Source organism: Ochlerotatus camptorhynchus, unplaced genomic scaffold (genome assembly GCF_037179485.1).
Source record: "Ochlerotatus camptorhynchus isolate MF236.1 unplaced genomic scaffold, CSIRO-AGI_Acam_v1.1 ptg000041l, whole genome shotgun sequence".
NCBI lineage: Eukaryota > Metazoa > Arthropoda > Insecta > Diptera > Culicidae > Ochlerotatus > Ochlerotatus camptorhynchus.
Window position 1 is genome coordinate 1,190,807 of NW_027040532.1, and position 17,802 is coordinate 1,208,608.

General features: G+C 45.7%; 1 protein-coding gene across 2 annotated transcripts; it reads left to right on the top strand.

Moving 5' to 3' along the window:
• Raf (Raf oncogene) lies at positions 1 to 11,659 on the top strand. 2 transcript variants are annotated; one of them, XM_065236861.1, is made up of 4 exons: positions 1 to 769; positions 8,671 to 9,321; positions 9,413 to 9,562; positions 9,634 to 11,659. In XM_065236861.1, the coding sequence occupies exons 1-4, from the start codon at positions 230 to 232 to the stop codon at positions 10,588 to 10,590; spliced, it is 2,298 nt and encodes a 765-aa protein (XP_065092933.1). In that variant the 5' UTR covers positions 1 to 229; the 3' UTR covers positions 10,591 to 11,659. The 2 variants fall into 2 exon arrangements, with proteins under 2 accessions (XP_065092933.1, XP_065092923.1); XM_065236851.1 differs by having other exon boundaries at positions 2 to 769; positions 8,671 to 9,324; positions 9,634 to 11,658.
• Positions 11,660 to 17,802: the final 6,143 nt, after the last annotated feature.

The following is a 17,802-nucleotide window of genomic DNA, read 5'->3' on the forward strand; positions in this document are numbered from 1 at the left end:
ACGGATTCATCAAAAGGTGAAAAAGTAACCTGAAGAAGTAAAGTTGTGTCCGCAAAGTGAAGAAAAGTGGTAGTTTTTCCGCGATTTACAGGGAGCAGCAAGTGATTACGACGGCAGAATGCCCTCCCTGGCTGGCTGCTTCGTTGTGAAGTGTGCCGTGCGTGCGGTTTCGCGGGTGGAAGTGTAATCTGGTTCGATTGGAAAATTTTCGTTTCATGGTGGTGATTTAATGGCCGTGTTCGATGATAGCAGTAGCACCAGCAGCAGCAACAATATTATTAGCAAGGTGAAAAGCAGCAATGGTAACAGCGTTGTCGGCAGCACCAGCAGTAACAGCACCACCACAATTAACACAGGAGCAACAGCCAAAGAGGCGAAAATTCCCAGCCTGTCTCTGTACGACGGGGCCGCCAATCTACCGACACAAATGTCGGCCGACACGGACGATACGGATGACGAGCAGCAGCTGGTCCTCGATCCGTACTCGCAACTCGAGGAGGACCTGCGGAACATCAAGTCCGTGATTCACGTTACCCGGGAAAACATCGATGCGCTCAATGCCAAGTTTGCCGACTTCCAGCAACCGCCGACCCTATATCTGGAGGAGTACCAGGAGCTGACCTCGAAGCTGCACGACCTCGAAACCAAGGAGCAGGAGCTAATGGAGCGGAAAAGTCAAATGCAGGCGCAGGCACTGGCACAGGCCCAAAGCGAACGGGAATCGACGAGTGAACCGAGCGAACCACCCGACCCGGAGGAACGCGTGGAGGTCAGTACCTACATGTCATGGGAGGTTGTTGGGTCGGATGAAAGTGCGGCAGAATGTTTCTCTATTTTTGCCCCTTCATTTTTCCCCCGTGCCGTCGGAGGTTGGTGATTGATTTTTTGTTCTTTCGCTTTTCGGTCGCACCAGGGTTGCCAGTATTGTGGGTGGTGTGGTGATGGATGATGTTTTTTTTAATTTATACACTCAAAAAATTCCACACGTTTGATTGAAGTGTTTAAACACTTGATTTTTTAAATGCACAATCACATTTACTTTTAGTTCGATGGTTCAATGTTACAAACACGTTAATTTATAGTGTTTCAAACTTTGAAATGTTGAAAATCTTTCACTATCTATTCAAGTGTATTGCACATTGAATCACACTACTGTTGGATGATGGATGAACAGATGGATTTAAAGTGTTTTGCATTTCAATGCGATGTGAATTGCTTGCTCCGAAAGGTACACCCCAACAGTCCATAAACGAATCCCAAATCAGACCCATTAAAAAGATATGTGAAAGCTCTGGCCTCTGGAAGTTTTGTTTATATATTTGTCGATTCATTTTTAAAGTCGGTAAAGTAGAAGTCGATAAAGTAGAATATTGTAGAATATCACCATATGAGGCACATAGAATCCAAGTGTGTCACAATTCAAATCCATAGTGTTCTGGCATCCCTAATAAAAAATAACCATAAACGAACGACAACCCAAATAATAGAACTATTCCACAAATGGTTTGGATGATACCCGGAACACGTCGTTAAGCAAAATAACCATATCAATTTTATTAGGGATGGTTCATAGCATAAGATTCACAACTGAAATGGATGTGTTTCACAATAGGCGCAAAATTAAGTGTGAGACACATGATGATGATGTGTGAAATATTTTTTAGTGTATAAGTGTGTACACGGTAACCGCATAATACTCAATAAAATATAATCGCAATTAAATGGTGCTCATTTGGAATGTGTTAACCTGGTACCCCTACACGAAAAGAAAAATTCATATTGAATGTATTAAGCAAACAACATAGATTTTCGCAATGGTTATATTCCCATAAAGCTTAAAAGTAATACATATGAAGTGAATAAGTCATGTCAAAATAATTTCATAACATAGACTTATACAATTCATGTACAATCAAGCATACTCTTTATTAGACGTCAAATATTTCTCATTGAATCGGTTCATTAATATTATATTATAAAGAATATTAATGTTATGGGTCTCGGTCTCACAAATAGTATTAATATTGATTATTCATGATTATTCATGATAATATAGAATCACCAACAAGATCACCAGGCTATTTGCCATATATATTATTATATATAACCAGTGTATTTACCAACATAATTTTAATTATTTCCTCCCCTCCTCCTCCGATGTAGACGGTGGTACGTACGAACTTGCGACTGTGACGCTAACAGTTTGACAGTTCATTACTGGGTGTCCAGCAAACCGTTTATGTTAGCTGTATTTTTCGGTAAAAAATATTGTTTGCTGTCTTTCAGTAAAGCATTGCTCTGCTGATCATGATACAGCAATCCGTTTTACTGAAATCTAAATCTCAAATTTGGTGTGTAGGAGCTTGGGGTGGTCGTAGGGTTCCTAAAAGTTAGCGGAGATCCACGGTAGATTTTTATCGCTGTCAGTTTTTCGAAAGTTGTAAAAAGTGGCGTCACCCGAAAAGCAACGTCACGAATTGATTTTGCACAAGCACCTGGAAAATCCTCAACTCTCTCATCGGGACATCGGAAAACAACTCGGAATCGTGCAGTCGTGTGATTAAACGTTACTACGAAACTCTGAGCATCGAACGGAAGGAGACATGCGGTCATAATGGATGCTCTATTAGTGATCAGGATCACAAGCGTGTCGTGAAAGCGTTTAAGCGGAATCCCAATGCTTTGGTCAGGGATGTGGCCAAAAACTCGAATCTTTCCAAGTTTTTCGTACAGAGAGCCAACGACCGGGAGGGACTGCCTAGGTAAAAAGTGCAGAAGGCTCCAAATCGTGGGCAAAATATGGTGGGAAAGTCACGGCCCCGGAAACTGTACATCAAGATGCTGACGAAGCCTCATTGTCTCATCATGGATGATGAGACTTACGTCAAGGCGGACTTTCGGCAGCTTCCGGGGCTACTGTTCTTCACCGCCCAGCAGAAGCAGAAACTTTCAAAGTTTGCCAAGAAATACATGATTTGACAAGCGATCTGCTCATGTGACAAACGGAGTGCGCCGTTCGTGACTGTAAACACCTCTAGAAGTGTCTACATATTCGTCTGCTCCCTCTGTTGAAGCAACACGAGGGCCCTACGATCTTCTGGTCGGATCTAGCTTCGTGCCACTATTCAAATGTTGTCCTGGAGTGGTACAAAGCCAACGGGGTCACTTTCGTACCTAAGGACATGAACCTCTCCAACGCACCGGAACTAAGGCCCATCGAAAAATACTGGGCTATTATGAAGCAGGTACTACGGAAGCATCCCAAGGAGCTCTAATCTGAGGAAGACATGAAGAAAAAGTGGGTTTCCGTACAGAAGAAGCTGCAGCCAGAGGTTGTATGGAACCTAATGGATTTAAGCGTAAGGTGCGAGGGTACGGTCAACAATTGGGGGGTCCATGTTGTTCGCGTAGCTTCTGGGACTCCGTTCCACCGAGGCGGGGATGCTGCAGATTGAACAGACCTTGAGGAAAGGTGTCCCACCGAAATTACAGGAAATCCTCGCATGGCCAGTCCGGAGTCTTGAGATGATCCGCTTGTCCTTGTACTTTTGGCTGTCCGGCCAGGAGCGTACGGTTCCCTTGATCTTCCTCAGGAAAGTGGTCCGCGACTGGAACCATTCCTACTGCCAGGCTTCCATAATGGTATTCACAATCCAACGCCTGACGTCTAGGAGGAGTACGTTCCTGGTGTAGCGGGGACGGGATGCGCCAGATCCTGCCAGTCTGTCCGCAGCCTCGTTTCCGGGAACACCGCATTGTCCGGGGATCCACGTAAAGACGGTTGAAGGTGGGGCGTACCGTGTAATGGCTTGTATCCAGGGGTGGCTCGGGGCTTCGGGTTCCAGCGCTTGGATGACGCTATGTGAGTCAGTTAATACGAGGATCGGTTGATCTGCCGGAGTGATGGCTGCGTCTAGAATAGCTGCGGCTTCAGCGGAAAAGACGGAACACTCCTCTGGCAGACTTTGACTCGTTGCAATGTTCGGTCCTGCCACTCCGAGTCCAACTCCAGTCCGCGACCGCGATCCGTCCGTAAAACGATGAACGTGCCCCGGATAAACCGACCCGAGAAGCTTTGCAACAGAACGTCTCAAAGCTACAGAGTTATCTCCGGCTTGCAATCCACTCTTAATCCGCTTATCTATTTCGACGACGTTTGATCGCCAACTCTTCTATCTATGCCACTGGACTCTGGCCACCAGGGGGAGGTCACGGTTAGCTGCAGTGCGGAGGGCTCTGTTCCCCTCGTTGAAAAGAAAGACCCTTTCATTCCCGGATGTCTTAGCAGCGAGGGCAGCGGCTTCCGTTGCAATGGCTGCAGCGGCGTCTGCAGGCGTGGAAGGGAGAAGGTCGGATACGATGCGTACGTAGGTATTGTATACCGGAGCGAGGGTGTGGTTGAGCTTCTCGGTGGCTAAGCAGGTTATTTCGAGGCCATAGAAAAGTCGACTGTCGATAACAGCCCGAGCGACACGAAGGCGGATCTCACGGTTGCTGGAGCGATGCGGGCGGGAGATTGTCCTGACTATGTTGATGCGGCTACGACAGTTTTCTTTCATCATCCTGAAGTGCTGGTTGAAGCTTAGGGTGCGATCCAGTGCGATGAGTATGTCGTCGGCATAAACGATTACGTGTACGTTCTTGGGCAATCGGCTGAATACCCCGTTCATTGCCACCAGGAATAGCGTTACCGCTATGATGGACCCATGGGGCACTCCAGTTTCTTTGGGGAACAGATACGAGCGAGTGTTCCCGACGGTCACCTGGAAGGTATGATCAAGGAGGAAATTCCGTACAAAATGTGTGATGTGACCTTCCAGGCCACAGCCGATGAGCTGCCTGATGACACCAGGTGTCCATGTCCTGTTGAACGCCTTTCAAATATCAAGGGAGACTAACTCCGCATGGTGACCGTTGTCCTGGGCTTCCTTAAGTACATTCCCGAGGGCTGCAAAGTAAGGGGAGGAGCCGTGTTCTTGCCGGAACGCATGCTGCTGTTCGTCAAGGAGGCCTTTTGACTCCAGGAACTGCTTAAGACGACGATTTACCATTCTCTCCATCACTTTTGCCGCGCAACAAGTAAGCGCAATCGGCTTCTTCACTCGCCGTGTTGTTCTTCGGAATGGGCACAACCAAGCTTTGTTTCCAGAGGTCCGGATACGAGTCAGTGAGTCATAGATCGTTGAAGAGGGCGAGTAGCCTCGTTTTTCCGTCGAGGGAGAGGTTTTTTAATACCGGGTATCCAATCTCGTCCGGCCCGGCAGATTTACCACTACTGCTGCCGAGGGCAAATTGGAGCTCCCGGAATGTAAGAGCTTCGTTGATCTGGAGAGCAGGAACATCGGGTGGAATTCGCAAGTCGCTGTCGTAGCCACTGACAGCAGACAGGCCGGCAAAATATTTTTCTAATTCGTCGGCGATGTCCTTCGGTTCTGAGATCGAGGTGCCATTAGCTTGAATAGTAGGTGGAGTAGACCGCCGCTTGCCACTCAGAGCGTTGACGCGATTCCACAATTCACTCGTCGATTGGGATTCGTCGATTGAATCCAAGAAATCCATCCAGCTAGATCGCTTTGCGTCAAGGATCACCTGTCTGCACGAGAGATGGCGTTCTCGGTAAAACTTCAGCGCTTCCTCCCTCCCAGGGTCGTCTAAGGCGAGACGCTTAAGCCGGCGTAAAGCTTTGCGTCGCGCTTTCACCGCACATTTGGTATTCTCGTTCTACCAACGTAGGGTTTTTCGCCCGGGTACGCTACCCGTCCTTGGGATAGATACTGTTGCAGCTTCGTAGAGTACTTCCGTGAAACTCGAGATGTCGTTCGGATCGCGTTGCTGAAGGAGAGCGTCAGATTTCTCCCCGAAGGCGTCCCAGTTGGCTTCCTCGTCGTTGGAGGGGCCGCGCCTACGGAAAGCTGTATACGGATCGGGTAATGGTCACTACCATGCAGGTCGTTACTGATCCACTGTGTCCTGTTCGCGATAGATCGACTGGCAGTGGCAATGTCGATCGTGGTGGTGTGCCGTCCATTAAAAAAGGTGGGAGCGTCGTCGTTCAGCACCACCAGGTCCTCACTCTCGAAGATGTTCGCCAGAGTAGAACCTCTGCTGCCCCAGTCCGGATGGTGCGCATTGAAGTCGCTGACGATGAGCCGCGGTTCCGGAAGCTTGGAAATAGCGCATTTAAGTCTCCATCTAAGCTGGCTATCCGTCCGCAGGGCAGGTACGCACAGCCGATAGCTAAGTTAGCGGCGTTCTTGAGGCGAACGCCAACGATTTGTAGGTCGATTTAGAGGTCAAGAACTTGGTGTGGAATGCTCATAAGCACCCCGATGGCTACGGAGTGCCTGAAGTTACCGCAACGCTTGTAGCACCAATCGTATCTCCCTCCCAGCGAACGATTGAGTTGGTCGGTTGTAACTTTATTGACCTCTTGTAGAGCGATTATCCAGGGGGCTTCGCTTTGGGAAAGGAGCTCCAATTCCCCTAGGCGGCCAAGGAATCCGTTTATATTCCACTGGAGAACAACGTTCACCGGCTTGGGCAGTGCAGGCATGGAGTACGAGATGGTAGACTCACTGCATGTCGAGTAGGGCCTAGCCCCGCTGAGGAGAGGTGTAGGCATTCCATCCACGGTGTCGTAGATGCTAGGTACGTTCGTGCGACTGGTGGCGTTGATTTCGTCGGCCGAGACCGTGTCCGTCAGGGCTTCGCCAAGGATAAGTGGAGGCGTTCCATCCAACAAATGCGAAGATGGCACATCGGGAAGAACCACCGGTAGGCTCGAGCAGCAGACCGAATGAAAAATTGTCCCACCCGCAGGCAGGCGGAAAAATTCCACCCATCCAAGGCAGGGGTAATCCAGTGGGAGAATGGATGTTTTGGCAGGTTTGCGGATAGGCGATCTCGTTGGCGGAAATATTGGCTGGTTGTGAGCAGGTGACCCTGTCTGGCTCCGGTTCGATGGCTAAGGTATGTGTCGATTGGGACCAAGCCCCACCAAGAAGAGGTGGAGGTTTTTCATCTTCGGTGTCGTATACGCTAGATACGTTCAAACGACTGGTGTCGTTGCTTTCGTAGACCGTGGGATCCGTAGTTGACGGCTCGTTGCGTGCAGAATAAGACAGAGCTCCACCAAGGGCAGGCGGAGTCGCTCCGCCCACCCAGGGCAGGGATGTCCCAACGGCGGAAGAATCGGTGTGTGCTTTTTGCGTGCAGGTGGTATAGATCGGCTCCAATACAGCGTTCGAGATCGGTGTTGCATGGGACAGGGCCCCACCCGGGACAGGTGGAGGCGTTACACCCATAGGCAATGCTATTTAGTTCCGACGCGTTGCTCGGCGGCTTGCATCCCTCGAAGTCCTTCGGGGAATGGGCGTAACATCCCTTTTCCTCAGGGGAATAGGTGTTGCCGCCTTTGTCCGTCCCTCTTCCAGTTTCACCCCGGTGCCGGGGGGTTACCGTCAGTTCCGGTGTGGGAAAGGCGTCACTGGGTTCTTCTTGTGGTTTTTCGTCAACGAGCCACGGGGTGGTCCAGCAGTTCCGGTGTGGGAATAACGTCCGCACTGCAGGTGCCCCGTGAACTCGATGCACAGTGGTCTTCGTTCGATCTCTTCGGGTGCGGAGGGGTGTTCGAAGCTTCTGGTGGAGTTTTGGCTTCCAGTTCGACAGTGCCTCGGCTGCCCGGGACAGAAGTCAAACCTGTTTGGTAGATTGCGGTGATTCTGGTGTTGGAGTGGCCATTAGAAGTGTCCAGTGTCAGGCGGTGGTCGATGGCCGTTGAACGAAAGCAGCAACTTCCGTTCAGACGGTAACAAGTGGCTCCGGGGATAACCGAAGGGACTTCGGTATCTTGAGAGGCTGGGTTATGCGGGGTGGCCGTTTCGGGGGACTGAGGACATAGTTCGGCTGCTTGGAGGACTTCGGTGTGTTGATGTCCGGTAGCGGCGTATCGACTCTGGTGTTTGGGTTCGGGCTAAGGTCTGGAGACATAGTTGCGTCGCTGGCGTTCTCCGGTGAGATGGAGACATCGCTGCTGCTGTCACTACTTCACCCGAATTATTGGGGTTTCTGGGTTTGACTGGCGTGGCGTGGCGTGTAAAGGGCCTTAGAAAGTTTGTTTACAAATGCTTTTGTGCCGTTATCAAATGTTATGCCTGAATATTGTCTTGCCAGCTTTGTTGCAATATACATGGTTGAGGACAAAGCTTGATCGGAATCGAGAAAAGACATAACAACAAAATTCCCATTAACACACGTTTATCATCTTCGGCGCTACTTCGTAAAGCAGCTTTCCAAAAATTTGATCGTTTCCTTCTACCAGCCCGAGTGAGCTATATTGCAAAGGCTGTTTTCATGACAAAACATGTAGCGAGACCGGAAGAGGTTTATATCCTTATTGCTTTCTATTAACATAGCGTTATCGTTCGGTTTGTTGATCGCTTATCATTTTGTAATTTTGAGATGTTTTTCATTCCGTGCACAAATTTGGTTTTTTGGCTCTCTGGTGACTGGTAGGAACGCGGGTAAAAATGTATGGGAACTGAATAACAACGTCCATGAATGATTTCTTCAAGATCTGGTATTGCATCTCAAAGGTATATTCAAACACGAGACCGAGAATATTTTCACCAGCCTTCTAAAATGTAACTATCAACCTTCTCCATCTTACAGGTCGACAGCATGTGCGGCACGTTGAGCCGTCAGTCAAAGATGTTGCTGCGGGCTCATCTGCCTAATCAGCAGCGAACCTCGGTTCAGGTTATTCCCGGTATGCGGTTGAAGGATGCGCTCGCCAAGGCTCTCAAGCGTCGTAATCTCACCTGTGACATCTGCGAAGTGACATCGGCCAACAGCGACTACCCGATTCCGTGGGATACCGACGTGTGCTCGTTGCACTGTGAGGAGGTGTTTGTTCGCATCCTGGACATCGGCTTTCCCACGTACATTTCGCATCAGTTCATCCGGAAGACGTTCTTCTCGCTGGCTTTCTGCGAATGCTGTCGGCGGTTGCTGTTCACTGGATTCTACTGCAATCAGTGCAACTACCGGTTCCATCAGAGGTGCGTGGATAAGGTGCCACTGGTGTGCAGCAAGCGACATATGGATAACACCTTCTACCACCATCTGCTGGCCAATCCGGAGAGCACGGTCGGAATCATCAATCCGGGCACGGGCGGCTACAACACTAGTCTGCGACATCCCCGCTCACTCAATCAACAGGACCGGTCCAACTCGGCGCCGAATGTGTGCATCAACAGCGTGATGAAGCCCCTGTTCGGCGGCGCAGACAACCGGACGTTGATCAACTGTAGGCCGCTCCAGGTAGTTGTAGATAACTCCTTTTGTGGAACTGTGCTGTTTCCCCCCCAAGCGTTCAAAGTTCTAATACTGGGATTTTCTTCTCCATCCGTAGATCCAATCCAACCAGGAACACTCACATTCCACTCAAGCATCACCAACGAACACGTTGAAGCATAGCAAACGACCGAGGGCAAAATCGGCCGATGAAAGCAATAAGAATCTGCTCTCGCCGCGGGACTCCAAGCAGTCGGAGGAGAATTGGGTAAGTTTTCTGGTGGGTTTTACGTTCAAAAGCGACGATGTTCAGCATTTTCCCTTCTTCTTTCGAACCAGAACATCCAAGCGGAGGAGATCCTTATCGGCCAGCGTATCGGATCCGGATCGTTCGGGACGGTCTACAAGGCGCACTGGCACGGGCCGGTTGCCGTCAAGACGTTGAACGTGAAGACGCCCAGCTCGGCGCAACTGCAGGCGTTCAAGAACGAGGTCGCCATGCTGAAGAAAACTCGTCACTGTAATATACTGTTATTCATGGGTTGTGTAAGTAAACCATCGCTAGCGATCGTTACTCAGTGGTGCGAGGGCAGCAGTCTGTACAAGCACATTCACGTCAATGAGACAAAGTTCAAATTGAACACGCTAATCGACATCGCTCGACAGGCGGCCCAAGGCATGGACTATTTGCATGCGAAGAATATCATTCATCGGGATCTCAAATCGAACAATATCTTCTTGCATGATGACTTTTCGGTCAAGATTGGCGATTTCGGTCTGGCCACGGCGAAGGTCCGGTGGTCCGGTTCGCAGCAATCCAATCAACCGACCGGCAGTATCCTCTGGATGGCTCCGGAAGTTATCCGAATGAAGGATCAAAATCCATACTCCTTCCAGAGCGATGTATACGCGTTCGGAATCGTCCTGTATGAAATGCTGACCGAACAGCTACCCTACAGCCACATCAACAACAAGGATCAAATCCTGTTCATGGTTGGTTGTGGTAAGTTGCGCCCGGATCCGACCAAAGTTCGCACCGACTGTCCGCAGGCACTAAAACGCTGCGTGGACGATTGCATTAAATACAACCGGGAGGAACGTCCCCTCTTCAGGTTACTTTTGAACATGCTCGAAAACATGCTCCGAACGTTGCCGAAGTTCCATCGCAGCGCGAGTGAACCCAACTTTACCCAGACGCAGCTTCAGAACGAGGACATTCTCTATCTTTGCTCGAGTCCGAAAACGCCAGTTAATTTCCACAACTTTCAATTCTACAACGGCACCGGTAACATCTAGCGCATTCGCTCGGTACTGGCGCCCGTGGTCATCACAATTTAGGCGTCTCGTGAATGACGCTTGGATACTTTGGAACTTTGAATTCAGTTCTTGTGTGGCAGCAGTTATATAATTACATACAATTAGGACAGTTCAAGGCGCTAACGCTGTCTATCTCCTAGACTGGTGTAAATAACTACGGTTTCTCTTCTGAGGAGAGAACAATAGTACGAGGCATATGTTACAAGATATAGATTACACAAAAAAAAGCGCTTTCCGGAGGGTCCGGGAAATGTATCATCACTGTGGTTTCGTTTATGAGCTGGTGAAATTTCGCAATATTTGAGTTGATATTGTTTTCCTTTTGAGTATCCAGGTTAGTTCTGTTTTTGTTTTGTTTTTGTAAATATGATTTAAGTGATAGGGAGCTAGGACTAACTTGTGTACAAGGAACCTATCGACGATTTCACTAGGTTTAGTTTATACTTTATTTTTATTTACAACAAAAAAAGAGTTAGCAGCAGCTGTATGTTTTGTGTTTCCTCAAGAAGTTTTGTAAAAGTATGTCTAGGTGAAATGTGTGAAATTTACAAAATTACTCGAGGTCAGATGAATACTTTTCCCTAAACGAATTCCTAATATTGGTGCCATCGAAAAAGTAAGTGTATTAGTAAGCTTTCTGACTGAGCAAGAACCAAGTGACGATGATTGATTGGTCCATTTTAAACATTAACTGCTATGGACCAGAGTTGAAGAGTAGAAAACTTACTCAAAGTGAAGCTTGCAACACTGATGTCGATCAATTGGCATTTTTATTTTATTTTGGCAACCTTTGTTTTTGTTTACATCTCGGATGACTTCACCTGGGTTGTGAAAGTTTTATCTAGTTTCGATATCAATACTTCACCCGCCACAGAGTCTGCCTACTATGCTCGATTATAGTCGCTATATTTATAGTCTGGCGGCTAGAATCTCGGGAACCAATCGAGCATATCACGACCAACATCAGAAAAGAGCATATAAGCTTTTGTGAACAAAACTTCGGAATCCCTTATCAAGTAATTCAAGGGTTACCTATGCAAACCAACACCACTATCGGTCCCCTATCCAATACCATTAATTTGCGTTCGGTTGGCGAATTAAGAACTATTAAAGTTTATAAAAGTTGAACGTACCTTTTCAATTGTTAGTCTACAATATATTTAATTGGTTCCGCTCTTTGGTGGATCCAAATTCTATCCGCCAGACTATAAATATAGCGACTATATGCTCGATAGGTAGACGATTTGCCAGTTCGATAGGTAGATTTTGATTTCAGTCTGCGTAACTCTTCTATTATCAACTCTGCTATGGACGAGTGCACCGATGAATCTGAGTTCTTGCACTGACGAAAATTTGACAGGAGAGCGGGGTATTTGTTACTAAAAATGAACACTAAATGTTCATCATTAATGAATAATTCCCCGCTCTCCTGTTAAATTTCCATCAGTACATGAACGAAAATCCATCGCTTACTGCTCCAGTCGTCTATTAGGAGTATTTGGGCGGATTTATTTTAGAGAGGGTCTAGGCGAGGGTCAATCCCAGCCGAGGTCGGTGGGATTTTTCTGAGGCATATAAATCTCTGGTCACGTTTTTCTTCGGAAGGGAAGTAAAGCCGTTGGTCCCGGCCCATGTGTGTTGAATTGGTGCGATATCCTACGCAGATGTGGAAGCTGCCTTCCTGCACATTCGATTGCCGTCAATGGATGGCAATCGATGTCCGTCGGTGATTGGCACAAGATTGCGGAATAGAGACTGGCGTTAAATAAAGGAAAGAAGAAAAAGAGAGGATCTAGTATTATCAGCTCACGGATTTTTTTTTTCATTTCGTTTATTTGGCAGGCAAATGTTATAAAAATAACTTAGCGGAGCCGAGTAACATGGAATACCAATTTTGGTACTCCGAATACAAAAAAAAAAAATATATAAAAATGTATTTATCATATGATTTTTTAGGGTGTCGATCGAAGCGGCGACAAAGCGATCTTTTCCCGTGCACGCAACTTCTTTCTTTCCCGAATTTGTTCCTCATTTTCATTGAACCCGAATCGTGATCGCTGCTGCTGCTTCTGAACGTCGTTTCCCGTTGCATGCTCTCCGCTACTCTCGTCGGTCGTCGGGGTCGTCACGTCCATTTCGTTATTTTCAATCAACATCTCCAACCCCGTGTCCGTTTCCTGGTCGCTAATGACTAACCCCCCCTATTCTGCGAGTCACGTGACTCTCTCTCACCGGTGAGGTGACAATTGTCACCTCACCGGTGACAGAGAGTCACGTGACTCGCAGAATAAGGGGGAACGACCCACCTTCCACCACTACACCAGCATACGTACTGCTGTTGTTTTGTTTTCCTTCTCCGGTTCCTTCCGAGCCTTCCGCTTGGGGCAGGAAAGCTTCCGGTGTCCGTCCGCCTTGCGCCTTGCACAGAAAACATTTATCTTTGTTGCCATCATAAAAAATATTTCCTTTGCGATTGAAGAAATCTCGCGTCACTTTTCAAATAGACCAATGTAACAAATGTAAACAAATCGAGTTAAGCGATACAAACTATTGCTCTTCTGTCATTGTATGTGATACAAAAACATCCATCCAAATTTATTTTCATTTGTTTAAGATAATCATTCATCAAAAATTGTCCAATGTACAGTTTGAAATGATGGGTACATGATTGTTACTTCGGAATGCCTAACATGATTGGTGCTCATTTTCCAAAGGCGGGGCCAATCTAAAGTTAGGTACTATACTTTGAAATCTGTGAAAGGGAATCTAGTATCATGTAGACAAAACGTCCAATGTAACACTCATTGATTATGTCATTGAGTAAAATCGTCCAATGTAACATGTCCAATGTACAACTCGACTTGTCAAAACGTCCTATGTGATTTTTTCTATGTTGTAGCATGAAATTCAAAGTAAAATTGTAAAATGTTTCTTCTGAATTTTCAACGTTTTTATACACTGACTACATTAAAAATAGTATTGCAAAATGTATTGTTTTTAAACAGTTAAAATCGAGGAGGGCGACACATCTAAATCTCAATTCTAGATGCTCAAAAAATCTCACACTAGCGAATCAATCTTCGAAAAATCATCTTTCATTTCTCACATCTACTTGCATCGTGCTTCATCTTTTTGCAGGAAATCTTCAAAATCGACATAAATCTTCCTTCTATCTACTCAGCGTGCGTGCAGCTAGCCACAGCAAAACATAATCTTTTCTGCATCGTAGATAGAGTCGTCCCCTGGGTTAAAATAATAATCTGTCGAACTTCAACTTCGATTTTCTCAAAATGGTTGATATGTTACATTGGTCTATTTGAAAAGTGACGCGAGAAATGTAATGATGTGGGGATTTCCTTTTTCACATCCATATATATACTGCGTATTCCTGTATATACCTCAAAACACAGATCAGTTGGAAATTTCTCCCGGATGATGCGTTTAATTTTCCCATATTTCCCCAGCACTTTGTCCATCTCGTTGTCGGGTACCCCTGGTGGCAAGTCATATTGAATGAATTCACCAGCATGCGACATGTGTACCTTTGCCGTCGTTCTATTCGCATAATGGAAGATTAAATCCTCCGAATTGTATGTCAGAGCATGGAGCATCGCTTCCTCTGATTTAAACTTCATGAAGACTCCCCTTTCCTCACCAATGCGATAAACAGCTTCCATTTCAGCCGGATCCGTGTCGAGTGCTTTGTTGAAATTTACTATCAGGGGAAACATGTCAGGAGGGTATAACTCGAAACGTAAACAATGACTTTGATCGTCGATTACTCTTGAATGACCACACACCCACGAAATCTGACTACACCAGCTCGTAGAACAAACATTTATCTGTCAGATGATTTAGTTAGTTTGAGTGGGTGTGGTGTGATTCGTAAGAAACCGACGATCCAAGTCATTGTTTACGTTTTGAGTTCGAGCCTTCTGACATGTTTCCCCTGATCTCTCCGATGTTTGGTTTGGCATCACAATGGCTGAAGCTAAACTTGATGGAGTTTTTTACTTCACACATCTTGCGCCGTAGCAACAAAAGGCACCGAATTGCTTGCAACGAACAAAGAGCAACTATATATAATAGCGAGTCTCGAAAACAGGCTATCGCGTGGTTCACACCGAAATAAAAAATTGACTGCTGCTTTAGACAGCTGTGGGACAACTGGAATTCACGGAAATCTTAGCATTCATTAATTTTTCAGAAACAAGAAACGCAGCTGTCATACATTCCAAACACTGAAACAAAAATATATAATTAAATTAATTGTAGACTCCGAACTTTCACAAAACAAACCCTTTGTCTGTATCTCTAAAATAAAGCAGAGTTCATTGCAAAAATCCTTCAAAACGGGTATTAAATAAACGAACTAACTCAAAATGCTTGTCATCTGGGAGCCAAGTCAAACTGTCAAACTATCAAACGGGAGCCAAACATTCAAAAGAGCTCAGAAGTCACGTAGGTAGTTACTGTTTGAACCACAAGTAAAGGTGTTGCCACCTACTGAAAACAAATTAAGAATTATAATTATGAAACTGTCGAAACATCAACCTTAGTAGGCGGATAATGTAAATCATCGAGCGTGATGCTCGAAAAAGTGTTTTTATTTGATATTAATAAAGCCAAAACTGTGTTGCTGAAACAAGAATGTAATCAAACTTTATAAAAGTCATGTGAGCTTTGTGGGCAGGTGCACTCCCATCACCATGTATACGTTATTTCTGGAGCAGAGGAGGAGGAGCCAAGAGTTGATTTGACAGCATGTATATACAATTTCGTGAGCTGTTTCAGCAAAACAATTTGAAACTTCGGAAGATTTTCAAGATGTTTTCTCTCACTTGAAAAATAAAATCGGCTGAGTTCGCAGTACTCAGTCCCCCTTATTCTGCGAGTCACGTGACTCTCTCTCACCGGTGAGGTGACAATTGTCACCTCGTGTGAGGTGACTCTCCATGTAAATCAAATGGAGAGTCACCTCACACGAGGTGACTATTGTCACCTCACCGGTGAGAGAGAGTCACGTGACTCACAGAATAGGGGGGAGTTTCAACTAAGAGGCAGGCATATCAAAAAGATTTTAGCATGCAAATATGTTAGAGAAAAAATCGTTTTGATGAATAATCAAGATTGCGAAAATTGCCTGGGGTCATAATGACCCCTAGATACAGACAAAGGGTTAGGATCTAGTCTAAATAAATTCTTCTGAGACACGTTCTGGCATATTTGACTCTACTTTGTAATCACCGGATCAATTATGTCTCATTTCCTGACCTTTTTGTGAGGTTCTCCGGATATCAATGGACCCTGTTTGTCCCGAATATCAAGAATTTAACCATGAAATAATTTTGGAGGTTTGAGAGTAACAAATATCGTTTATTGCTCGTTTAAGGACAATATGTGTTGAGTATAGCTGGATCACTCAAGGGTCGCTATAAAAACTTATCCGATTTAACTAATTTAACTAGATTGCAGGCTAGAATGCATGATGAACTTTTGGTATATTTATTGCTGAGTTTAACGGCGACTGGATTGACAGCTCGATTACAAGGGGCAAGACAGCTTTTGATCATGAGTAAAATCGGAGTTAATGTTGAGTAACTCTGAGCCGCTCTGAGTAACTCGCGTTAATAAAAATTGAATACACATCACGCTAACTTGAAAGTACTCATTAATGAGTAAAAAAAGACCCATTTTGAAGAAAAGTGGCTTAACTCATTAATGATTAAACAATTTTACCCATTAATGAGTATCTGTTACCCATTAATGATTAACAATTACTCATTAATGGGTAGCAGATACTCATTAATGGGTAAAAAATTTACTCATTTAATGAGTTAAGCCACTTTTCTTCAAAATGGGTCTTTTTCAATCATTAATGGGTACTTTCAAGTTAGCGTGATAGCAACCTGATTTTTGTTTTGCAGTATGTCATCATCGGTGGGCTGAAACCGATTGACATATTTTTCTGCAATAATTTCGTACGCAACTGAAAACTGGTACTGAAGTTTTTGCGGATGAGATACTAGTGATGCTGGACTTGCTGAATTGTATTATTCTGTCCGGTGTTACAGAATGCACGTATTTTAACGATGATTGAAGACGACCACCAGGCTTGAGTTAACGGAGACCATCACCGTTCTGATGGATATATTTGCAGAAAAAATTGGAGCTGTTTTAAGATAGCGGCTTGTGGCGCCGTTTGTTTCTCCTTCTCTCAGTATTTAGCCCCCCTTATTCTGCGAGTCACGTGACTCTCTCTCACCGGTGAGGTGACAATTGTCACCTCGTGTGAGGTGACTCTCCATGCAAATCAAATGGAGAGTCACCTCACACGAGGTGACTATTGTCACCTCACCGGTGAGAGAGAGTCACGTGACTCGCAGAATAGGGGGGAGCATTTTGCTGAATTTCCATGAGTAGCATTATGGCATGCACCAACAAGGCTGTCTTGCAATTGAAAATGAAATTGCCTGAAACTATTGTTCAAACTATCAGAGACAGTTTAACACTGAGCTCTCTTGGAATTCTCCGGAATTCCTTTTGGAATTCACTGCCTTTAAGCTTAAGAGCGGATAGTGTCCTTGCCAACATCGTCAGCTCATAAACTGCTATTCATCACATCATTTTTCATTTGGCTTCCTCCCTTTGACAACTTTGAGAAGTAGCATCCACAAGTACTACGAACATCGGCACGAAGCTGATATGCAGGTGGAACAGAAACGTCATGATGTCATTAAGAAGGGCTAAGATTGTCCCCAACGGATCATTTTAGATGGCCGAGTTTTGAACCCACCACAGCTTGCATTTGGCGCTACTGTATACGGACGATCCAATGTAAAATACTGTGGTAGCCACAGTACGGTGCTGTCAAAACTTCAGCATCTTCAATGATCCACTACCACCAATCGAAAATCTCCGGGTATAATCTGAGCAAGGCCTTGGTACAATAAATCTATGAGCTACCTTCCTCAACACAAATAGAAGTCTTATTAAGACTGCTTAAGATGGAAACATCCCCGAGGAGAATCAAAACTCTCTGTCGGAGCGATCACTTCATGTTCCAGGTGTTCAAAAGGCTACTATTGATGAGATGTTTGTCACTATCAAACTACTGCCAACCAACAATCCGTTCTTAGAGATTTCCAGGTTAAAGGAGCGCTGCAAGTCACACCTTCTATGGCTTATGGG